Genomic DNA, 16,685 nt, shown 5'->3' on the forward strand with positions numbered 1-16,685 from the left:
TGGCTCTCCCAGTCTCCTGTAACTCTGCCAGCCCTGCTCAGGTCCTTTGCCAAGGGCACACGGAGCTCTGGCTCCAGAGTGGCTGCAGAAGGAGAGGCTGGAGGCAGTGGCATCACCTGGATGGCAGCTGTGGGAGGGCTCCTGGGGCTGGCAGGCAAACCCAGAGAGCTCAGTTCCATCCTACAGGGGAGCAGACACCCCCAGAGAGGCCAGACGGAGGGGACAGCCCTGCTGCGGCCAGCACGTCCCCATGGAGGGCAGAGGGAGGTGCACAAGGCACGGGCCACAGCTGGAGCTGGATCCCAGCCCCCGGCAGGGCGGGCAAGGACTCTGTGCCTTGGGAAGGGCCCAGCCCACGCAGCCCCCAGCAGGCACCGTTCCCTCCCTCGCCAGTCATTGTTCTGCCTCCCATCGCTCACTCACCTCTGAACGCTTCAATCTCATCGCCTTTGTCAGTGTCGCTGGCTTTTAATTGAAATTCCTCAGACATCTCCTCATCAGCGCAGCCCATCAGTGAGTTTTGTGTGGGAAGTCATTGTTTTCCTTCTGCAGCTGTGAAAGTTAAATTCCAGCGTTTTGCTTGGAGACTGCTTTTGTCTCTTCCCTTTCTTATGCTGCCAAGCCCAATCTTACAATCGCAGCCTCTTTCCTTTGTCTGGATGTTTCATTTTCCACCTCTCCTCCTCAGAGTCCCTCCGGCTCCATCTCAGGCTCCTTCACCCCTCTGGCCCATCCTGAGGGGCATCTCCCACCTGTGGCTCCCTCCAGCCACTGCCAATGTTTTCCCTGGGGAGGTTTGGAGAGCCCAGCCTGTTTCTAACTCTTTATTTCTTGGTGTTCAAACCCATAAGAGCAGCAGCCAGCTCCTCTGGAGGGTTTGGACACCACGGAGCTGGGCAGACATGGAGCTTTCAGCATGTGCAGCCCAGGGGCAGAGCCTGAGCACTCCTACCCCCACCAGAGTGCCCCTTTAGTCCCTTTTCCCTCTCCAAGGCAATGAAAATGCCGACCCAAGAGTGTTCAGGAGGAGGACCCACACTGGCAGCAGGAGGATGGGATGGTGGCTCTGCCCCAGTGCCAAGCCAAGGGAGCTCAGTCCCTTCCTCTGGAGCAGAGCCTTTCTCTAATGCCTGCCATGTCCCCATGGGCATCCCCAGGGAACCTCGGTGCTGCCCTGGGCCCCCACTGCCCCTCTCACACATAGAAAGGTGATTGTGCCAGGTCCTAACGAGCTGGCACTGGGCTGAGGGCAGGACATGGATTTTCCTTGTGCCAAGACTGACCCGAGCCAAGGTTTCAGGAGCAGAGGGCCGAGGGCAGGGCAGTGCCCAGCTCAGCAGTCACCCACGAGGACTTTGAGACAGGATGAAGAGCTGGATGTTCAAAAGGCCTTTGGAACAGAGGGAGGGCAGAGCAAGTGCCCAGCCTCCCTAATGTGAGATATTTTCAGGCTATTTTGTATATTTTAGATGCTTTTCAGACACGCCTCAGCGGCATCAAATATTTTAGGAATATAATATGTCAGCTTGGAAATATCTGAGGTATTTTATAGCTGTACACAAACACATCCTGAGCCAGGGAAGGGTTAGACTGTGGTTGTGGTTCCAAAAGCAAGGGTGCAAATGTCACAGGTGCCTCTGTTATCCCTGCACACTTGGCCATTTCCATCCCAAAATGATTCACACCAGCCAGACCATGGCTGGAGTACGAGCCCAGCCAGTGGCCCTGAGCCTGGCACTGCCTGGAGCCATCACAGCAGGGCCCAAGGAGCTGGAACAAATAAATCCCTGAAAACCCTCATCTTTGGAAATTAGTTTGGCACCGCAGAGCTCAAGAGCTCCCACGGGCCAGCCCTGGGATGTGAGCAGTGCTCTGGGCCCTTGTAAAACAATAAACAGTGGTAATGAGCAGCATGGAAATGTGCAGAGGCTCGTAAAGCTGCTGCTCTGGAGAACAAGTCACCCTCTAGGGCCAGCTGGGGAGAGGCTCCCGAGGGACCTCGGGGATGGATGTGTGACTGCTGGTGCTGCAGGCACATCCTGGGGAGGGAAAGGCAAAGCCAGCTCCTGAGCAGTGGGGAGGGAAAGGCAAAGCCAGATCCTGAGCCAGGTAGGGAGGGAAAGGCAAAGCCAGATCCTGAGCACGGGGAGGGAAAGGCAAAGCCAGATCCTGAGCACAGGGAGGGAAAGGCAAAGGGAGCTCCTGGGCACGGGGAGGGAAAGGCAAAGCCGGCTCCTGAGCCAGCCGAGGAGGAGCTGGGCACATGCAAATGAGTGCCCGCAGTGTGCCCAGGCGTTCATCAGCACTAATTGGTGGCAGATGGCTGATGAGACACGGGTGGATCCAGCAGCTTTTGTCTTTGTGCTCTGGCACACCTGAGGTGACATTCCCAACCTTAGGTGCCTTTCCCAAGCTGAGTGCGAGCCAGCGGCGCTGCTCCGGGTCGTTAACAGCCTGGGTGATGACCGTGACCATGGAGCTCCGATTTTAAGGCTGTTTGTTACTGTTTTCGGAGGAAGGGTGGACATTTCCTCTTTAGCAAAGATCTAGTGAGCTCGGGCAATTAGTTTTTATTTCAAAACGACAGTGTGTGAGCCAGCCCGCAGCCAGGCACTCAGAGCTCTGAAGAGCAATCAGTTCCTAATTCCCGATCTCTCCCCGCTCTCTGGCAGCGGGAAGCCGTTCCCCTTGTCCTTTAAAATTCGTGTGGATGTGGCGCTTGTGGACACGGGTTAGAGGCGGCACTTGGGGACACGCGTTAGGGGTGGCGCTGGCTCTGCTGGGGGAGCGGCTGGACTGGGTGGTCTTGGGGGGCTTTTGGGACCCAGGGCACTCTGTGATTCCGTGATCCCGGGCTCGTTCCGGGGCTGTTGCCGGTCTCTATCCCGCAGGCGGTGCTAGAGGGCGCCCGGGGCCCGCGAACCGGCACCGGGAACGGGCTGAGCCCGCCGGCACCGGGGCCGGCACCGGGGGAACGACTGGAGCGGCGCGATGGGAAAAGGAGCAGAAGGAATAGGAAGGGCCAGGACTGGGTGATGGAGATGGTCCCTGTGGGGTCACTCCTCGGGGAGCGTCACTGCTCCATCCCGGGGATGTGACAAATCCATGGATGCGGCACTTGGGGACACGGGTTAGCAGCGGGCTTGGCAGGGCTGGGGCAAGGGCTGCACTCCGTGCTCTTTTCCAACTCCTACTGATCAGAGTGATTGTGTTCCTTAAGGAACTGGTAGGATGGAAGAGAAAATACACTAAAATGTATTTAAGAAAATTGTTTATAAATAAAATGTTAGCTTCATTCAGCTGACTCGGCTAACATATACTCAACAATGATTTGAGGTTTTTTGTTACAAAACAGGCTCAAAAATAAAGAAGTTGGTGTATCCTGCAGCTCTCATGGGTATTGGTACCCCCATGTGTTACCCTCAGCAAGCAGTTTTCCAACCTGAATAATTCCATGATTCTGAGATCACACAGGAAAGGGGGCACAAAATGCAGCCATGTTTTGTGCAACAGCCTGCAGGGAAGGATGCAGCCCCTTCCTCCCTGGAGGAACAGGGATCCCAGCTCCTCTGGATCCCTGTGTCCCGCTCCCACTGGAGCTCTTTCCCCCAGACACTCACTGAACACCAGCTGTGCTGCTTCCTCCAGGTGAGAGTTATTGCTGTGCAGGGAAATAACAGCAAACGGAGCTGTTACTGTGGCCACACATAAATACAGCTGCTCTCCAAGGGCCACAGCTCTTGGCAAGGCACCTGAGAGGTCAAGAGGGGCCTTTTCCCTGCCTTTTGCAGACCCACACGGGGCACAGTGGATGGGTGCTGCTGGGGGCAGAGGGCTCCCTGTCCTGGCTCCAAGCCCATTTCCAGCTGCACAGTTTCCCCTCTGTGGGCTATGAACACACCTGGACAAGAAGGTGCCTGCATGGCCGCTCATGGACCTGCACCTGGTGCTGTAGGAGTTTTTTCCCGTGTTTCCTGGGCAGAAATGGGTGCTGGAGAGGGGGTTCCAGGGCTGTCCAAAGCCATCTGCAGTGGTTTTGGGATGTGGATGCAGCAGTGACATTCCTGGTCAGCCACAGCTCTGTCACGTTTTGCTGAGCATGGTGTGTCTGGGATGTGCTGGGTGCCCGCATGCAGGACAGGCAGAATGAACAGCCTCTTCACTGGGGTTTTAATTCTGCTTCAAGTAAAGAGTGTTGGGAAACTCTCCTGTTCCCGCCAGTGGGAGGATCCAGCAGAATCCCTTCCCCACAGCAAGCCCTTCCCAGCCTCGCAGTGAGCAGCAGCCTCCCTAAAGTGCATTTTCCACTTCCATCATTTTCCCCAGCTGCTGTTGTAAAACCCATCCCAGCTCAGCAACAAGACTTTCCTCCAAGATGAAAAATCGTGATTTGATGTGAACAAACTATTTTCTCGCTGCCGTGTCAAGGTTTGCTCTATCCTTGCACACTCACTCAAGTATTTCCTTGCTCACTGCCCTTGTTACAGCTTGGCAGCCCTGGCTTTTGGGGGAGAGCCCTTAACTTCATTCCATCAGCTGGATTCCATTAGCCTGCTAATCTACTGATTGCAATCCACACACAGGATATTTTCTCCTTGCTGTTATCTGAAAGAATATGGGCATCAGTACAAAAGAAAGGGAAAAGAACCCTACAAAAAGCAATTTACAATTGAGGGAGTGGAAATAAATATATCGCAGTCACATGAGGAAATAGTAACCACGGAGCTATTTTGGGCACAATACATCATGCAAAGGATGATGTGTCTTTCAAGCACATTTCAAGCCCAACATTCGAGGCACAAAATGTTTTTGGAAAGTAAATTCTCACATACATTAAGCACCATGCCAAGGAGGGGGGTTGGATGCTGTCAGGCTTTGCATTTCAGGTTTGTTCAGAGTTTCCTGCATACAGGAAGGCAGAGCCTCAGCAGGACGATCCCAAAGCTAAAACCACACAGGTGGTGACAGATTCTGTTGGATCGGGACCATCCTGGGTCAATCCCACTGGGCAGAGCCAGAGGTGGGGTCTTTTCTGACTTCAATGATTCTGGGATTCCCAGCCCACGGTGGATGCACATGCAGCGCTGAAGGGTCAGTCCCTCGTTCCCTAGAGAATCCCACACACCCAAAGTCACAAATGCCTTCAAAAATCCTATGTGATTCAAACCCAAACCATCACCCTTCTCTGTCCTGATTAAACACAGCACAGGTGAAACACCAACAAATCAGGGTGCAATAATCAGCTGTCACAGCTGTTCAACCCCTTCCAAGTGGGGCTGGTTTTGGGGAGATGCCCTCTGCAATGGTGCTTCCTTTGCTTGTATGGAGATTTTATTTTAGTTATATTTTAAATTTAGAAATAATTCAGTTCCCGAGGAGATGTTGTGGGATGATGGATTGATGTCACCAGGTGTGAGCCGCAGCCACTGCCCGGGGCTATTGCAGGGTGAAAGTGACATTGAAACCTGACGGATTTGCTGTGTTTCATGCTAAAAAAAAAAAAAAAAAATGCACTGGAAAGTACCAGCCTCGTTCTTCCTCTCCCTCCGAGGTACCCGAGTACCTGCAGTGCTGGGGGTGTGACACACACCCTGCAGCCCTCACTGCATCCCCCAGCACCAGCCTCGGGGAGGGCTCAGGTGGGCGCACCGCCCTGTGTGCCCGGGCACTGGGAGACAATTCCCTGCCGCATTGCATTCTCTGCCCTGCCCGCTGTCTGAGCTGCCCCCACGGGGATAACCCTTGTTTCCCGGGACTCTCCTGTCCCGGGGATGCTCGTGTTCCCCGGGATGCTTCTGTGCTCAGGATGCCCTCAGTCCCCGGGGTGGCTCCTGTGTCCCATGGGATCCCCGTTCTCCGGGGTGCTCCTGCTCCAGGGACAGCCCTGTCCCCCGGGACCCTCGTGTCCCCCGGGATCCCCGTTCTCCCGGGACACCTTTCTCCCGCGCCATCCCTCTGTCCCCGGGACACCCCTATCCCACGGGATGCCCCAGTTCCCAGGACACCCCTTTCCCACGGGATCGCATCCCCACGGGATCCCGCTGTTCCCGGGACACCCCGGTCCCCCGAGATCTCGCCTGCCCCACGGGACACCCCTTTCCCACGGGATCCCCCTGTTCCAGGACACCCCTTCCCCATAGGGTCCCCCAGTTCCCAGGACACCCCTTTCCCAGGGGATGCCCCTGTTCCTAGGACACCCCTTTCCCACGGGATCCCGCTGTTCCCGGGACACCCCGGTCCCCCGGGACACCCCTTTCCCGGGACACCCTCCTGCTGCCGGCCCCGCTCGCTGTGCCGGTGCCCCGGGAGCCGCGCGGTGCGGGCCGGAGCGGGGGCGGCCCGGGCTGGAGCGGCGCCGTGTTTCCGCCGGCCGGGAGGCGGAGCGGGGGCGGCCGCGGCCGGGCGGAGCAGCAGCAGAGCCGAGCGGCGCCGGGCCGGGCCGGGGCTGTCAGCGCGGCGAGCGGGGCCCCAGCGGGCCGGGCCATGGCGGGCGGGCGCTGAGGCGGCGGCGGAGCGCGGCGGGGCGGGCGGCCGGGGCGGCGGCGGCGCGCCGGGGCCATGCCATGCCCGTAGGGAGAGATGCCTTTGGGAAATGGAGCCGCCGGAGCACCGCGCAAACATGGCGCCCCGCGGCTGCCGCTGCCGGGCTGGTGCCTGCTCTGCTCGCTGCTGTGCGGGGGGCTCGCCGCGACCCCGGCCCCCGCCTGCCGGCCCTGCGCCCCGGGCTGTGCCTGCGCCGCGCCCGCCTGCGCCCTCAACTGCTCGGCCCGCGGCGGGGAGAGCCCGGGGGCCGCCGTGCCCCCCGCCGCCACCGCGCTGTGAGTACCGGGCACGGCCGGGGGGCCGCGATCGGCCCGTACCGGGACACGGGGAACCGCGGTGGTCCGTGTTCGGGTGCATGGAGCGGGGGCTCCGAGACGGAGTTTGGTTCGGGGGGTTCCGCGTTCGGGAGTTTGGTTCAGGGGTTCCGAGCCGGGAGTTTGGTTCGGGGCGTTCCGAGCCGGGAGTTTGGTTCGGGGGGTTCTGTGCAGGGAGTTTGGTTCAGGGGTTCCGTGTTCAGGGGGTTCCGTGTTCGGGAGTTTGGTTCGGGGTGTTCCGTGCTCGGGAGTTTGGTTCGGGGGGTTCTGAGCTGGGAGTTTGGTCTGGGAGGTTCCGTGTTCAGGAAGTTCGTGGGGAAGGAATAACGGGAGGAGGGTGTGCGGGAGCGAGTGTTTGAATTAATTGGGGGGTTAAACACACTTTAGAGCAAACCCCAAAGACGCAGCTAACGCGTAACAAGCATCGCTCCGTGGATGGGATGACAGATGTGTTTGTGTCTGGTTGTTTTGGGTCGGTCAGTCAGGCACGTTCATGAGGGGCACTGCAATGGCCCATGTGCTCTGTCACTGAAATCAGCTCGCCGAGTGACGCAAAAAACAGACGCAGGGGAAAAGTTTGGTTTTCCGTAGGGAGCAGCTTTTCAGTTCTTGACGAGACAAAAGCATCGAGTGATTCATATAAGAAAGATGACGTGGGGCCTGGCGTGGTGGATAGATCTCACATGAACTAATTTCTGGTGGTATTTCGCTGCTTTAAGGGTCTGCTTCTCTATTTGGATATTCTTAACTAAGCTTCCACTTTTAGCGTCAATACAGAGATACTGCAGAAGTTGTGGGGTATCACAGTAAACATACATTGTAGTTTTCACAGGCTGTGTCTGGACTAACTTCAGGAAAATGTGCACATCTCTAAATCCAGCAGCCAAGGTGTTTTCCAGCTCTTTTCTTGCTAGATATATTTAGACTTCTGCAAACAAACCAGCCATTGTTTGTTGCAGAAAGTCCCTAACTGGAAAAGACTGGTTTTTATTAAGGAGGTTCTGGATTTCTGTTATCTGTTGCTGGTTTGAGATGGGGCTCTGCAGCTCCCCAGGCTGCTCGCTGGTCACTGTGGAGCAGCCTCCTGGAGGCTGTGATGATCAGTCCTTCATTTGGCTTTTTGAGGATTTGGGGCTATTACAATGTGTTTCTGTGGTTATTAATGTTGGTAGTAAGTGTTTGAGACTATGTTATTGTTGTTCAGAGGCGCTGAGTTGTAAAAGCTCCCAGAATGTTTTGGGTATTGTGCAGTGACAGATGGAAGCAGGACATAAAGCTCTTGCAGGTGAACAAAACCATGGGAAGGGGAAATGCTCCCGAGCAATGGATGGTGTTTGTGGCACCGTGTTCTGATGGCAGAAGTGTTTGTGTAGGGCACAGAGCTCACGTTGGGAATTCAGGCCGTGGAATCATCCCTGTCAGGCAGCTCATCGCTGTGTGTGTGTCCCAGCTGGAAATGTGTGCTGGTCCTGTTCTGAGGGCTGGGCTGACATGTGCTGAAGTGGGTTTCTTTCAGGTTTACTGCCCTGTTTGATCTCTTGGTGATGGCAGAGAATGCAGGTGCACCCAGTGTCATTATAACCATGAAGAGTTTACAGATTGATTTCTGTTGGGATGGAAGGGATTCTTGCTCATGGCTCAGTGAGGTTATGTGAGTTTTGCCTAATAATTTCACATTCCCTTTGTTGAACAGGGACAGATAAATAACGTTTATATATTCTCTCATTAGAGGAAAAATTATATTTTAGTGTCTCAACAACCCCTTTAAAAAAAATTAATTATTCTGGACTGAAAGCAGCCTTTAGGAAGGCCGAGTTCTGAAAATTCCCAGCGCCAGAATTCCCGGCCATTTGCTTGCAGCAGCACTCAGCAACTGCGATTCCAAATTTCTGGCTGTGGCAGCGAGGCCTAGGAAATGAATTCCTCTTGTGTCCGACGTTTTAGACGGAGCAGCTTTGAGGAAATAAATGCCAACCGCGGCCGCGCTGTTACCAGGAGCACGGGGAAAGGTCCCATCCAAAGAATCGCTAAGGAAATGGGCTCTGCTGCTCGCAGACACCACATACCTCGCTGGAAGCGGTCTCCAGGCAGACCGAGCGGGAATATTGGCCCCTTCCCATGGCCAGAGTCAGGTTCTTGAAGTGTAACGCAAAGTCTGGCTGGAACCAGGAGCAAAGGCTGTTTTTCCAAATAATCCACAGTGGATCTGAACTGGGGGAGCGAGGCTTCCAGTGGCAGCATTTGCACTTCTGAGCTCCTGCATCCCAGGCATGCTCTGATCCATCTCTTTTCAAGTGCTTTGCTCTCAGCGCTACCGGATTTTTGTTCGCATTTATTTGAGCCTGAGCTGTTTCTTGAGCTTTCATCGCTTATTTCGTTCCTCGAGTGGAAATAAATCTCATTAAGGCTTTCTGACTTTCCCTTGCAAATCCTGATTCTTTCTGACACATCTTCGGTGTCGTGGCAGGTTTGAAGTGGAAATTAGAATCTTGATGTAAAAGGATGATAGTGGAAACTTTGTTTTCCCCTCATTAGGATGGAATAGTGTTTGTGGATGGGTGAGAAGGAGAAGCTGGGATCAGAGGAGCTCTGCTGTCGCCAGGCTCCTGCAGAAGTGGGGATCAGAACTTTCATCCAAAACCCAGTGGGGTTTTTTGTGGATCTGGCACTGAGCCCTGGGGTTGCACTGCCCAGCCGGTGACTTCACCTAAATAAACCTTAAAATAAACAGATCCTATGATTCAGGAACCTGCAGTCTGGTATTTTAAATTTCAAGGGTCAGCAGTGATTGGTAGATTTTGATATTATTACATGATGCAGGAAAAGCCTTTTCAAGGCTTGGGGTGTCTTCAAAAGCTATCAGGGGAAAAAATTCCAGTTTAAATTAAAATCTAAATCAGGTAAACCCACAGGCAGTGGAGTGTCTGTACAGTAGTGTCCAGGCCACAAAAGCAAAATAGCTCTATTGCTGTTCCTAGAAAAAATTGAGACAGCCTGGAATGTCATTCTTGTAGGGAGCCATATCCCAGCGAAAACAAGGCTGCGTTTCTCTTTTGTAAGAGATTTTGGAGAGGGAAAAAGGCCCAAATGAGGTGCTAGATAAATATTTTGCCAGCGAGATTCTTTCAGCCTGTGGAAGGGACCAGTCCCATAAGCAGCTCGTAGCTATAGTGTGAGTGGGAACAAGGAGGCGATTCTGTGGCGCGGTGTCGGAGCAGAACGGGCTCTGCTGTTAGAGAGGGCTGGGCTGTTTATTGTGCTCCTTCCTAAAGCTTCAGAGAACTCTCAGTGCTGCTCCCACGACTGAGAAACTTTTTAAAAATTAAAACTTTTCTTAGTGGTGTTTCAGAGCGTATTAAGAGAAATGTCCAGCTCAGGAAGAACAGGCATCCACCGGAGAGGCGGATTTGAAGGTGCTCCTGCTCTGTGCCAAAAGTTGCAATTGAATAATCCCAAGCAGCATCAACGTGTCTCACTTCTGTGATCTGTAGTTTGGTGCAGCCAAACCTACAAACCCTGGTAGTGACAAACCCCCACATGTTGAAGAACTGTAATTAAACCTCTTGGAGCCCCACGAGGCAGGACGAGCTGCTGGTGGAATCCTCTGGGTTTCCTCTGACACCTGGTGTGTTTTTTCCTGTGCACTGTTTACACTGATTTTCCCCTGTGTTTCCTGACATTTTTAAGTTTCCTGGTGGTCTCTTTCTGTGTGTTGCTTTTTCCTTGTTGGAGTGAAAGTGAGGGCTGATCCTGCTCTTGTCCTGCTGGCAAGCCCCCGGCAGGTCGCTTTGCGTTTCACTCAGCTGCTTTCATTCTGCTCTCACAAAGAGTGGATTTGAAAGAAAACCACTCGCTCAGAAGGTAGAACTCATATGGTTTGTTAATGCTCTTCTGCTTTTTATCCCATTTTAATGGGATTCCTTGTTTTATCTCTTGTCATGCCATATTTTCCACGCTGTGGTTTCCATAACGCGGCTCGGCATCGTCCTTTCTCCGTTCCTCCAAGCTTTGTCATCCTTTGATTGATTGTTGCAGTTCAGCTTGATTTTGTATTTTATTTACTCCACATGTCCCCAAACATTTATCTGAGTTGTAGTGAGTAACAAAGTGAGCAGGGGAAGAAGGACAACTCGGGAGCAAAGCTGTGCATTCCAGTGCCAGGGTGGAGCGGGCTGGGAGCTGCCTGGATCTGGCTCTTAATGTGAGGAGAGTGCATGGAGCAGTGTGGGCAGTGGGGTGGGTTCTGGGGGACACAGCACTTGTGAGTTAGTCCCTCCACGGCCAACAGCACGATTTTAGGCAGTTGCTGTCAGGCTCAGAGGGAAAATTTCCCATCTCTTCCCCAGTGGAAAGTTGGCAGCTCCGCTCCCGGGCTGTGCTCATGGTGCTGTTGCTGTTCCGAGGAATGGCTGCTGCTGCTCACCAGCCCACCCTTTTCTCCCCCCACATCAAACCAGCCTCCTCTCGCTCCCCACCATCCCTCCCTTCTCTCCAGCCCTTGCTGAAATGTGGCTCCAAGGCTGGAAAGCCGCAGTGGCTGCGGAGCTGCCGGCCATGCTCCCCTTCAGCTGCACGCACGGGCCGTGCTGAAGGTCACTAGCCTGTCCCAAAGGAGCCTGGTGGTGTCCCACCAGACCTCTCCAGCCCTTATTTCTCAGCCTTCCTTTGCAGTAAAGAATGAGCCTGTTTTTCACATCGAATCACCGCTCTTTACGTAGACGCTGAAGCAAAGTCGGCATCTCCGTTTGCCAAAACTAAAAATGTCAATTGAAACATAATGTTAGTTTTTTGCTTTGCAAAGGGCACAAAAAGCAAAACTCATGTGATTGCTGCCATTCATGTTTATTTAAAGGATAGCTGTCATCAGGAAGAGCATCAAAACGTGCAAGCTATAGCATTTGCAGTGTATTTATAGGAACCGTGACCAGTAAAGAGATTTTGTCATAGAATCACAGAATCCTGGAATAGTTGGGGTGGGAAAGGACCTTAAAGAGCATCTCCTTCACTCCTCTGCTATTGGAGGGACATCTTCCTTTAGACCAGGCTGCTCCAAGCCCCATCCAGCCTGGCCTTGGACTTTTCCAGGGATCCAGGGGCAGCCACAGCTGCTCTGGGCACCCTGTGCCAAGGCCTCACCTCCCTCACAGGGAGGAATTTTTTCCATATATGAAACCTCAGTTTTTCCTCTTTAGTATGAACCCATTCCCACCTGTTCTGTCACTACAGGTCCTGATGAACAGTCCCTCAATGGCCTCCCTGTAGCCTTTTCAGATACTGGAAGGTGCTGTGAGCTCTCTGTGCAAGCTACTCCTCTGCAGGCTGAACTTCCTCAGCTTTCCAGCTCTTCCCTTTCCCTCGAAAGGTCACATCCTTTTTGATAATGTGCAGATAAGCAAAACACATAATCAAAACAATTCCTCAGCCAGCTGTTTCTACGGCATTAACAGCAAAATATTTGCCCTCAGGTTAGGAGCAGGTAAATCTCCTCTGCTTCCTGGCATCAGGCCTTGCAGAAACCTCGCTGAGCTGAGCTCGGCAGGGAAGTTTCAGACGTGGCATATGGTCCTGTGTGACTGTGTTTAACCTGCTGTCATGTTGAATTCAATTAGCAGCCCGTGCTAAGGCAGTGTGATAGGCTGGGTTGGTGACAGGACTGGATGTTCATTCACTCTGTGCTAGCAGATCTCCCACCTACAGCATCTCTGGGTGCTGGAGCGTGGCCCTGCTGTTCCCACAGGCTGTGGGTGCCCTCTGGCAGCGCAGGTGTGGGAGCTGGTGGGATCCCCATTTCTCACTGCAGCTGTGCTGGCAGATGCTCTGCAGGACTATGGGGACACAGGGCTGTGCTGGCTGTCCCAGCAGCCCCAGGCTGCAGCAGCTCGTTCCTGCAGGGCAGCCTGGGGTGACACGGAGTCTGGATCCGAGCCATGACTCTGCCAGCCTGTTCCTATTCATCCAAAATTGTCCCTGGCCACCACACCATGGTCTTGTTTCTCCTGGTGGCAGCTGGCAGCTCATTTTCTGCCAGCCTGTGCAGGCAGCTCCTTGTGTGGAGAAGCACTCTGGGCTCTGTGCGGTGCAGTTTGTGTGTCTGTGATGGAGTCACAGGGTCTAATCCCTGGTTTGGAAGGGACATTTCCAGGGTGGGGTTTGTAGCCCTCCCAGAGCCTGTGCCCACCTCCTTGGACAGACCTCCTGGTCCTTCAGAGAGCTCCAGGAGAGCTGGAGAGGGACTTGTGACAAGGCCATGGAGAGCCAGGACAAGGGGGAATGGCTTCCCACTGCCAGAGGGAAGGGTTGGATGGGATATTGGGAGGAAATTGTTCCTTTTGAGGTTGCCTGGAGAAGCTGGCGGTCCCCAAGGCCGGGTTGGACAGGGCTTGGAGCGTGTCCCTGCCCATGGCAGGGGTGACACTGGGTGGCTCTGAGGTCCCCCCCAGCCCAGAGTGTTGGGTGATGCCCTGGTTCTGTGGTACTTGCAGATCCCCAGCAATGGCCTCTTCCCAGCTCCATTGCAACATCCCTGGCAACCCCTCAGCCCTGGCTCCCTCAGGATCCCTGTGGCTGCTCCGGGCTCCTCTGGCAGGGACAGCACCAGCATCCAGAGGCAAAGGAGGGTTTTCCCTGCAGGGACAGGCAGTGGCTCCTTTCCACCCTGGCCCTGGCTTGGGGGTTCGCCAGGGATGCTGTGGAGCTCGGGGGCTCTGCTCCTGCTGGGAATGGGTTAACTGGGCTGCTAGAATGGGTTCTGCTCCTGCTGGGAATGGGTTAAGCAGGCTCCTGGAATGGGTTCTGCTCCTGCTGGGAATGGGTTAACTGGGCTGCTAGATTGGGTTCTGCTCCTGCTGGGAATGGGCTCTGCTCCTGCTGGGAATGGGTTAACTGGGCTGCTAGAATGGGTTCTGTTCCCGCTGGAAATGGGCTCTGCTCCTGCTGGGAATGGGTTAACTGGGCTGCTAGAATGGGTTCTGTTCCCGCTGGAAATGGGCTCTGCTCCTGCTGGGAATGGGTTAACTGGGCTGCTAGAATGGGTTCTGTTCCCGCTGGAAATGGGTTAAGTGGGCTCCTGGAATGGGTTCTGCTCCTGCTGGAATGGGTTAGGCAGGCTCCTGGAATGGGTTAAGCGGGCTCCTGCAATGGGTTCTGTTCCTGTTGGAATGGGTTAAGCGGGCTCCCGCAATGGGTTAACCAGGCTGCTGCAATGGGTTAAGCGGGCTCCTACAGTGGATTAACCAGGCTCCCGCAATGGGTTAAGCGGTTCCCCGGCCGGAGCCGTGGGAGTGGCGCTCCGAGGAGAGGACCCAGGGTGTGGGCTGAGTGCTCCGGAGGGAGGAACCCGAGGAACAGCTAAGCCTGGGAAAGCAGAGCCCAGCCGGATTGTGTTGGCCAAAGCTGAGCGTTTCTCTCTCAAACCACGCCTCGGCCAGGGGGTGGAGGGAGGCCGGGCTGGAGCTGCGGGTTTTGGTTTGGGGCAGGTTGGTGAAAGCATCTGTGTGCTGTCCTGGGACATTGCTGCCCTGACACAGCCCCAGGGTAGTGAGCTGGGGATGATCCCTTCATCCCCAAAGCTGTGCTGGGAGCACGTGGATCCCTTTGAGAGCTGGGGAAAAAAAAAAAAAACAAACCCGTGATCTTTTTTTTTTTAATTTTATTTTTTTTGTGTGTGTATTTTTGTAGTGCAAAAATGCTGCTGCTTGAAGAAGCACTCCAGAAGTGCCTATTTTTGTATTTTTGTACCTCTGTGCTCACCCACTTGCCTCGCAGCTGGCTGGGTGTGTGTTAGGGCTTCAATGCAGCCTTTCCACGTGTGGCTTGGAAAATCCAGCTGCTCATTCCTGCCTCTGCTCTCAAATGCCACATTTCCAAGGGCAGGATGCCCACCCTGGCACGGGATGGGGACCCTGTGGGTCACTGTGGCTCTCAGGTGGGGCTGTCAGGAGAGGTGCCAAGCAGGCCTTGCCTTGCAGGGGATGCTCGTGGCCCAGGGCTGGCAGCCACAGTCCTGCTGTCACTCTGGGGATGTTCCAGGTTTTCCCTCCTGGGCTGCTCCAGTGCTCCTGTGAGCAGGGGCTGTGTGGCTGGTTGGGAGCAGAGGGAACAGTGCCAGCCCTCTGTGGGGTGATACAACAGGAATCCCAGCCCTTTCCATGCCACGTGCTCCCAGCACAGTGCATGTCCCACATTTCCTCTCCTGGGCCTTGGAGAGCTGAGGGAGCAGCTGGAAACCACAGTGGGATGCAGAGTGGAGCCTCTAAGGAAAGCCTTGCAGCCACATTCCCTCCTCTCTGCTGTGCTTTGTACTCCCTCAGACACCTCTGCTGGGTTGTTTCACCAAAAGAGGAGAGGGACGGGGTTTTTGGGGTGGTGATGGCCTTGTCCCCCCCAGACAGGTCCCAGGGGCATGGGGGACCTGGTGAAAGGCTCTGAGCTCTGGCAGAGCCTGTGCAGGCAGTGTGGTGCTGCTGGCCCTCAGCAGAGTTGGGTTTCACCCCTCCCCAGATGAAAAAAAAGGTTTGGAAAGCTTTGTGGAAAGAGTGAGCTCGCAAAGGAGGAGTTTGGATATAAAAAGAGCAATCAACTGGCACCTTCCGTGTTTCCTATTGCTGTACCAGCTCTGGGATCTCGTGGATTGGTGCAGGCACAGCAAAAGGGCAGCTCTTACCTGAGACCTGATGCAGGCAGTCCTGCAAAAGCAAAAAGCATCAGCTTGGGGCACGGGCACGTGCCTTTGAGGCTGGCAGAGCTGCTGCCATCCCAGCCTCCTCAGCGATTCCAGCAGCATGCACAGTGACTCCTCAGTGATTTCTGTCCCAGAACTGCCCTCACAGCACAAAGAAATCTTCTCCCATTCCCTAAAGCCAAACACAGCGCTCATCTGAAATAGGCTGCAGAGTGATTCCCTGGGAGAAGAGTTTCCATTGGAAAATACCCTGGCTCCCACCCAGTGCTCTGTGGAGCAGTTGTGGAGCACAGCCTGTTGCTGCTACCTGGGTGATTTTCTGGAAGAGGATTGTCAACGTGAGCAGTTGGTGGAGCCATCAGTCAGGATCCCTCCTGAGCTCCTTCACTACACAGCAAAAAGGAGATTCCCTGTCCTGCCAGACTCTGGAGACAACTGCAAACAGAGAGCCACTGCCATGAGGAGAGTGGCGTTGGCCAGAGATTCATAAGTAATGAATTAAATCTGTGCAGAGCAAAGGTTTCTATCGGAGTGTGGGAACATTATTTTACTCCTACGGAGGGAAAACATGAAGTCAGTGGCTTTATAGGCTGAGCTCTGCGACCCCTGATTGCATGGATCGGTGCAAAGGTTGGATCAGAAGTCTTAAAAAAATTACTGTAGACAAAACTGAGGTGGGAAAACAAAAGCTGGAAGAGGCCAAGGGTTAGGCTGTGTTAGTCTGAGTTGTGTTAAGGAAATTCACTGTAGCTGGTATCTGTGGTGGATTGTGTTCCTACAGCAGTGAGGAAGGGCTTTATTGAAGGAAAATTAAAAGGAAAGCTGCTTCTCCTGTGTGCAGGAAAGCTGTGCAGGGCACAGCACAGATCAAGCAGCACCCTGGAGACGAAGCTGGAGCTGTCTGGGTGGCACTCGAGGTTCTGCTGGGCTGACACGAGACAATTGCCAAGGTTTAATTGAGAGGGAGGACACACCCTGCTTTCTGCAGGGAGTGCCAGGAGCATCACTGGCTCCTGGATCTGTGTTTTGTACAACACAATAACTTCAGTGGCCCAACAGCCAGACCCCGAGCTCCAAAGCCCTCGCTGTGCTCCCTCCTGTCACTCCCTGCATCCAGTAATTAACCATTCCTTGGGAAGCTCTGAACC

At 54.3% G+C, this 16,685-nt stretch overlaps 1 protein-coding gene across 3 annotated transcripts in view; it reads left to right on the forward strand.

Annotated features, from left to right (window-relative positions):
* Positions 1 to 6,449: 6,449 nt before the first annotated feature.
* Positions 6,450 to 16,685, forward strand: part of PKD1 (polycystin 1, transient receptor potential channel interacting) — an 82,409-nt gene continuing 72,173 nt past the window's right edge. For all 3 annotated transcript variants that reach the window (XM_071444837.1, XM_071444839.1, XM_071444840.1), the window contains exon 1: positions 6,450 to 6,818. In XM_071444837.1, the coding sequence (XP_071300938.1) occupies positions 6,580 to 6,818 (239 nt within the window). In that variant the 5' untranslated portion in view covers positions 6,450 to 6,579. The remainder of the gene's footprint in view (positions 6,819 to 16,685) is intronic.

This window comes from Agelaius tricolor, unplaced genomic scaffold (genome assembly GCF_023055355.1).
Source record: "Agelaius tricolor isolate 1412-34295 unplaced genomic scaffold, bAgeTri1.0.p SCAF_19, whole genome shotgun sequence".
Classification (NCBI taxonomy): Eukaryota; Metazoa; Chordata; class Aves; order Passeriformes; family Icteridae; genus Agelaius; species Agelaius tricolor.